The sequence below is a fragment of the Garra rufa genome, chromosome 9 (genome assembly GCF_049309525.1).
Source record: "Garra rufa chromosome 9, GarRuf1.0, whole genome shotgun sequence".
Taxonomy (NCBI): domain Eukaryota; kingdom Metazoa; phylum Chordata; class Actinopteri; order Cypriniformes; family Cyprinidae; genus Garra; species Garra rufa.
The window spans coordinates 4,236,955-4,243,773 of NC_133369.1; the positions used below are offsets into that span (position 1 = coordinate 4,236,955).

The following is a 6,819-nucleotide window of genomic DNA, read 5'->3' on the forward strand; positions in this document are numbered from 1 at the left end:
TAAATTGTACTAACATGCAGCCAATTAATTGGATTTAACTGGATTTAAATAAGCAAATACTTTAGATATTGTATTGACAATGGGATTTGTTCTGCTCTGTAAAGTCAACTCCAGCACATCCTAAAGACTTTCAACAGGGTTAAGCTCAAGGGTTAATCAGCTCATATATAAAAATGATTCCTCATGCTCATTGAACCATAATTTCACAATTGGACCATGGTCAATCTTGACACTGTCATCTTGGAATATGGACATGGCTACACTTTCCAACATGGTTGTCTAAAATTGAAAAGCTACTAGAATTGTTTCAAACCCACAAAGCATGCCAGAAACATGTTAATAATTAAATCCTTGGATCTTAAATATTTGCTCATTTAAATCCTTTTTGCCATTGAATGCTTTGGTTCCTTCCTCATTTATTTCAACAAAGGCTTTATGAAACACCACCGACAGCAAAAGCTCCCCCAAGCAAAATTTATTCAGTTATATTGCAAAAACACAAACAGTTCTTAAAATGGTACAAATGTAAAAGACAACATATCAGTTTTAGCCAATAAAAAGTTTAATTGATTAGCAGGGTCTCACAGCACATGACTCGCTCATGGAGAACAGTAGCGTCCATAAAACAGAATGCTCTTGGTTGGATTGTGTCGGATGAAGAAGAGGAACGGATGATCTGCGTTAAAGACCAGTGGGATCCTCAGACAATCCTTCATTTCAATGTAGGTGGCTGCAGCCGCTTCGGTTCCTTCCTCGTTTACTTCAACGAAGGCTTTATGAATCACCTTCGTCAGCACCAGGTCATTGTTGGGCGACATGCCTGAAAGATTCACCTTCATTTCATCGAAAACATCCTCCATTCCCATGCCGATCAGAAGACTCTTCATGTCATAGGTTTGCTCCATCTTGAATCTGGGCAGAGATACTTCAACTTCTTCTTGATGCATGACTTCAGGTTTGGTCCACTCCATGAGCTTCTCGTAGGTCAGAGCCTTTTCAAGCTGGATAAGAAAGTCATGTTAATGTGTATGTTTAATACTTGGCACTTGTATTTGCCACATGCATTCTTAAAAATAAAGATTCTTTATTGGCCTCTGGTTCCGTGAAGAACCTATAACATCTATGGAGCCTTCCATTCCACAAAAGCTTCTTTACACTATTTAGACTATTGTTTCTTTTAAGAACTGTTCACTAAAAGGTTCCTTGGAGAACCCAAGATGTTTTTTTGGGAGCAGAACCTATGTTGTCTCACCTTCTGAAGGCCAGTGGTTTCGTCTTGAATCTCATTAGGAAGGATGATCAACATACTGAGATTCTTCCCAACATACGGCAGCTCCAGAACCTGACTGTCCATCTCTGGTATTGAGGCCAGAGGAAAGGTTGATGTCTTTTGCATCATCTTCACTGGTTTAGTTTGAGTCTGCAAAGCATCAGTGGAAACACATGAAACATCCTAATATTTGATTTCAAATATTTAGATTCAACAACACTCTTAAAAATAACGGTTATTTATTGGCATTGATGGTTCCATGAAGAACCTTGAACATCCATGGAACCTTTCAAATGCAGAAAAGGTTCTTTATAGATCTTTAAAATATTCTTCAAAAGGTTCTTTTAAGAACTGTTTACTGAAGGGTTCTTTGAGGAACCAAAAATGGTTCTTCAATTGCATCACTATAAAAACACCATTTTGAAACCTGTATATTTTATTTATTTTTTTAGAGCAAAGAACATCTCACCTTGTTCAGCTTGAACTGACCATCTCTGGTGGCATCCTTTGGGAATTTCTTCTCCCAGTTCCCCTTGAAGTAGATGGCGTTCACCAAGACCAGTCTCGTCAATGCATTGATGGATCCGTTCGGGAGCAAGTTCTTGATCTTTTCTACAAAAGCAAATACTATTATAGTATCTCAAAGAACTCAAATACAACAGTTCGAAACAGCCCAGAAGGGTTTCACATTTCTAAATTCTTGTCCTAAAAAATGTCATGCAATACATCAACTCAAGAAAATGTGAAACCAAAAGCACTACAAATAAATGTTTTTAAGAGTGTAAAGTTACTATAAATTCAAGTTTCACCTTGAGTGTTTTTCTCCACCCATTTGTTGATGTCGACACGTACAGCATCTGATTCCTTTATGAAGTCCACCTTCTCCAGTCCGGCTTCATAGTATCTTTTTGCATCATTAAGGAATTTCTGTGACACAGCAAACCTATTTAATCAAGATCATTTCCAGAACCTTGTCAAACCTAGAATTATTTGTATTGAGTCTTACCTCAACAAACTGGTAGGATTGCTCCCCGTAGAGGCGGTTGGCAAGACTCAGTGCATACGGGACTCCTGGTTTGTTCAGTTCACTCATGAGCTGGTTGAAGCTGGAATGAATTTGCTCCTCAGTTTGTTGTCCAGGTGCAGGCTGAGCAGGATTGTTAAAACCCAGGACCTACACAGCATTATTATGGTAGAATTAAACCCTTGTAGTATTCCCAGTCAGAAATCACTGGCTTTGTCAAATACTGGATTCAATATTTTTATCAAGTCTTAAAAATAAAAAGATGCTATAGAAGAACCCCTTTCAAAAAAAAAAAAAAAAAAAAAAAAACTCTTTTCAGGTCAAAATGACTGTGGGGTGGAGGCTAATAAAAAAATCTTATTGTTCTGTTGACTTTAACATCTTTTGTGAATCCATTTCTTAAATACCCCTTAGAAAGTTTAAAATGCACTACAAACAATGACATTTCAATGAATGAATGATGTCAGATAAATTCTGCTGCTATTATAAATACACAAAGTGCGTTAAAAGGTTCTTTACAGAAATGCCATAGAAAAGGGACCATCTCTTTCTTACCTTTTTATAATCTGAAAATATATTTTATAATCTTTTTTTGCCACAAAGAAGCTTTTGTGGACAGGAAAGGTTCTTCAGATGTTCAGAAAGGTTCTTCAGATCTTAAAGGTTCTTTATGGAACCATTTACATTAAAAAAGTTTATTCTATGGCATCGTGAAGCACCTTTATTTTTAAGAGTGTAAGAGGATTTATCTCAACCTCAACTCAACATCAATGTTCTGAAGTTCTAAATGAATGCTCTGAACATTAATCTATAACTGCAGCTTGGAAATATAGTGCATATTTGAAATATAATTCACAAGTTGCAACAGTGTGGTGAGGATGAGTAAATAAGAACCACTGGTTAATTTCTGGGTGAGCTGTTCCTTTAAATATCTCTTGTGCAAAAGGCTTGCATCACTTCCTGGTCTTGTTCTCCCGCTGTTTCTATTTTCTGTCTCGTCACTCTTTCTCAGTTGAAGTCAGGGCCGGCCCACGCCTTCGGGTGGCCCTAAGTGGAATTTTATTTGGGGGTCCCTCTGTGCCACTAATATAACTAATTATTGTCAATCCTTTATTATTCGCACACTATAAATCTAGCACACCCAATATAAATTTTATTATTTTGTAGCTGTGTTTCTTACATAATCCCAATGTTTTTACCATTGATATGATCTTTAATTGTAATAGTAGCAAACCCACAGGAGTAGACAGGTGTTAATTTGCACTTTAACATTCAAAGTCTTGCAGTACCAGGCATACTTAATGTGGTGTACTGAAAAGTAGCAAAATAAACTAGTAGACAATGCTCTTACTGTAAACACTTTAACCACTTAATTTTTTTTTGCAACATGTAAAAAGTGCAATACAATCAACTACAAAGAAAATAAATTATATAATAAATAATGAAATATAAAGCTAAATACCAAAGACCTACAAATTAGTCAAATACAAACAGGGTATTTTTTTATGAAAAATATATATGGCAGCAAGCCATCTGTACACCTAAAACATTAAGACATAATGATATAATAACACAGACCCCAAACCAATGTAAGTAATGTTAAACTGTATCACTACCAAAGTTATAAAACAGAAGATTATTTTTATTACAAAAATATAATCTAGGAAAGTTATTTTTACACAGAATGCTAAAACTTGAATCTTAATCCAGCTAAGTAATATGTTGTATTATAATATATTAATATTGCAAAGCTTAAATTTGCAGATGTAAATAAAATAAAACATTAACTTTCTTGTTTGCTTAATTAACTAGCCAGCTAACGTTAGCTTGCAATTTAGCCTTGTTTAGTTTATACTCATTTTTTTAATATATATCTTGCTGTTTTTTCTCTTCCTCTGAGTTCTTCCGTTTTCTTTTCTCTGCACCAGAAATATCTGTCCTTTTTTGTGACATTATTAATTGTTTTGTTAAATTCAGTTGTTCAGTTAAAATAATATTGCGTTGTAGTTTTTAATTGAATAATGGTTTTCATTACCAATATGATATCCATTGAAATATTATACATATATAAATAAAAAACAAAAATAAAAAAACATGTAATTTCATGTACTCTTGGGGGCCCCCCCTGGTGGCCACGGGGCCCTAAGCAGCCGCTTAGTTCGCTTATGCCTTGGGCCGGCTCTGCTTAAAGTATGTAGTAATTCAGATTGTGTGAGATCACCTTAAACATCTGTGCGGCTGTGTTTCCTTTTGCTCCGAGTGACACCATGGCCAGAGCTGAGGAGATGCTGATTGGAGAGTAGAACACATTTTTTGATGCATCTCCTTCATTGATCTTCTTAAACAGGTTTAGAGAGAACTGTGTGTTTGCTGCAGACAAAATCTCCATTTTCACAAGCTGAGCAAGAAAGGACAGATGCATTATCAGCATGAAAATGATCAGTTGTTGTCATTTCCTTTGTAAACAGCATCACATGTCTAGTAGTTTTAGTTTACACAGATCTGAAATGTACTAATTTGTTAGTTCTATTAAACTATATAAAAGTACTTCAAACTAACAGAGAAGAGAGTTAAAAGCTTTACCTATAGTATTCAGCAGAAGTGAAGAAGCGTCCCGTGTGTCAGAGGCAGTGATGGGAATGACGGCGCTACAAATAAACGGCCAGTACAGCCGCTCCCTATACGCAGAGTACGCAGTCTGCGTAGGACATCAACTCCCAGGGGGGCACCACCCCAGCTGCTCAAAAAAATTGGATTTTATATATTATAATAACAAATTAATATTAATAATATACATATACAAATAAATAAAAATATAAACTTATATATTGCATTTTACGGTGAACGCATAGGCTAGTAAGCACACGTGATGACGCGCAGCATCTGTTTATGACTGCCTTGGGCAAAAATGATGATAATAATATTGATGAACAATATGCCTGGTCCTGGAAAGAGACATCAACAGTCCGGCGCCGAGAAACGAAAGAAAAAAAAAAGCCCAAGATGAAACTTCCTGTGAAACTTTATTTCATTCTGTCGACGTTAATAATGTGTTTTAATGTCGGTAATAATTTCACGACTAACGCGTCCTTCTTAATATGAATACAAGCAGATGTAAGTAAACAAAATGACTTAAATGCATTATATTAAGACACAGAGGCAATTATGATTATTGATTAATAATGACCATATGGTGTCATTACAAAAAAAAACCTTTAATAATTTTTAATCAGTATTTTTGGTAGATTCAATGAATGTAATAATCACTCCGCTGTTTACCTTCCATTTCAGCACAAGCAATGTACTTTTTTAAAGTTTTTAAGTCAACCTAGCAAATAAGGCTGCAAATCACGTTACAAAAGATGTGCCAAATGCGTTTCTAGCCTTCAGTTAAGAAAATAATTATATTTAAACTCGTTTCTCTCACACCCTTGGTGTAAACAGGTAAAAACACAGAATACAAATCTATTTAAAAAATACAGACTAATACAAATATTATATATTCTATAAAACACAATTTACAAGCATGGATATGATAGAAAGATAGAAAAAAAAGGCAGATAACCATGGTTTCATCATAGTAAAACTGCTTAATTTCCTTTTGTATGATTCTGAGACTATTAAATCAATCAGACAACTGTATTAATAAAATCATAGCCATTGGAGGTAACTCTTTGTTGTTGATAAAACTGTTTTATTAAGATTTCACATTTTTAAATGTTTTATTTAAAGTGTAATTTTAGTTAGTATTTTTTTTTTTTTTTGCTGTAGAGCTACAATTGTAATTTATAAATGATACAATTTATTTATGTATTTACTTTTATTTGAATAAAGTTCTATGTTGGCCCCTACAGTAGCTGTTTTTTTGATTATTTTATTTTTACTTCCGTAATATTTGGTAAAAAAGTAAAAAGTAAATTCTGCTTAGGGCACCCATTTGGCCAGCAGCGGCTCTGGGTGTGTCAGTGAAGAACAACAACATTATTTTGAGATATTTGTATATTTTATGTAGTGTTAGATTAAAAAAAATGTATATGCCAAATTTGAAAAAAAAAAAAAAAAAAAATGGCACAATCTAGTAAAAAATGGGAAAAAATGTAAAATTTGACGCCTTGCTGATAAAATGAACGCCTATTAGCAAATATTGCGTCAATTTATAATCAAATGGCCCTGGGTTAAAAAAAAACTGCAGTTTTATTGTGGACATTATTGTCCTTAAGGTCCTGAGTGTGAGTATTTTTGTAGGATCTTTTGAAGGAAATAAGGGTGAAATATTAAAATTTCAGTAAAAATAAACATCTGAGCCAAAATGTATACTGTTGGCACTAACACAGGCACACTTATAACAAAAAACTAAACTGAAATGGACAAAGATGTGCATAAGGTCGCACAAGGGTTAAACCAAAGCAACATGTTTCTATAAAATATTTCAGGTTTTGGTTCAAACACATTTGACTAATGATTTTACAGTTGTTTTGTAATTGTCTGTGGTTATAAAAAGTTACTCAATTGTATCAACATGTAG

General features: G+C 34.2%; 1 protein-coding gene across 1 annotated transcript; it reads right to left on the reverse strand.

Annotated features, from left to right (window-relative positions):
• Positions 1 to 599: 599 nt before the first annotated feature.
• LOC141343417 (leukocyte elastase inhibitor-like) lies at positions 600 to 4,921 on the reverse strand. Its single transcript, XM_073848015.1, has 7 exons — positions 4,878 to 4,921; positions 4,516 to 4,692; positions 2,277 to 2,444; positions 2,080 to 2,197; positions 1,740 to 1,882; positions 1,253 to 1,420; positions 600 to 1,001 (listed from the first exon to the last, which is right to left on the reverse strand). The coding sequence occupies exons 2-7, from the start codon at positions 4,681 to 4,683 to the stop codon at positions 600 to 602; spliced, it is 1,167 nt and encodes a 388-aa protein (XP_073704116.1). The 5' UTR covers positions 4,684 to 4,692; positions 4,878 to 4,921.
• Between the last annotated feature and the right edge of the window lie 1,898 nt (positions 4,922 to 6,819).

Excerpts from the sequence above, each read along its gene's own strand:
- LOC141343417 (XM_073848015.1), bottom strand. The coding sequence starts at position 4,683 with ATGGAGATTTTGTCTGCAGCAAACACACAGTTCTCTCTAAACCTGTTT. Across the intron at positions 1,421-1,739 it reads GTCAGTTCAAGCTGAACAAG|ACTCAAACTAAACCAGTGAA; the intron begins GTGAGATGTTCT and ends GATGCTTTGCAG. Across the intron at positions 1,002-1,252 it reads AAACCACTGGCCTTCAGAAG|CTTGAAAAGGCTCTGACCTA; the intron begins GTGAGACAACAT and ends TTTCTTATCCAG.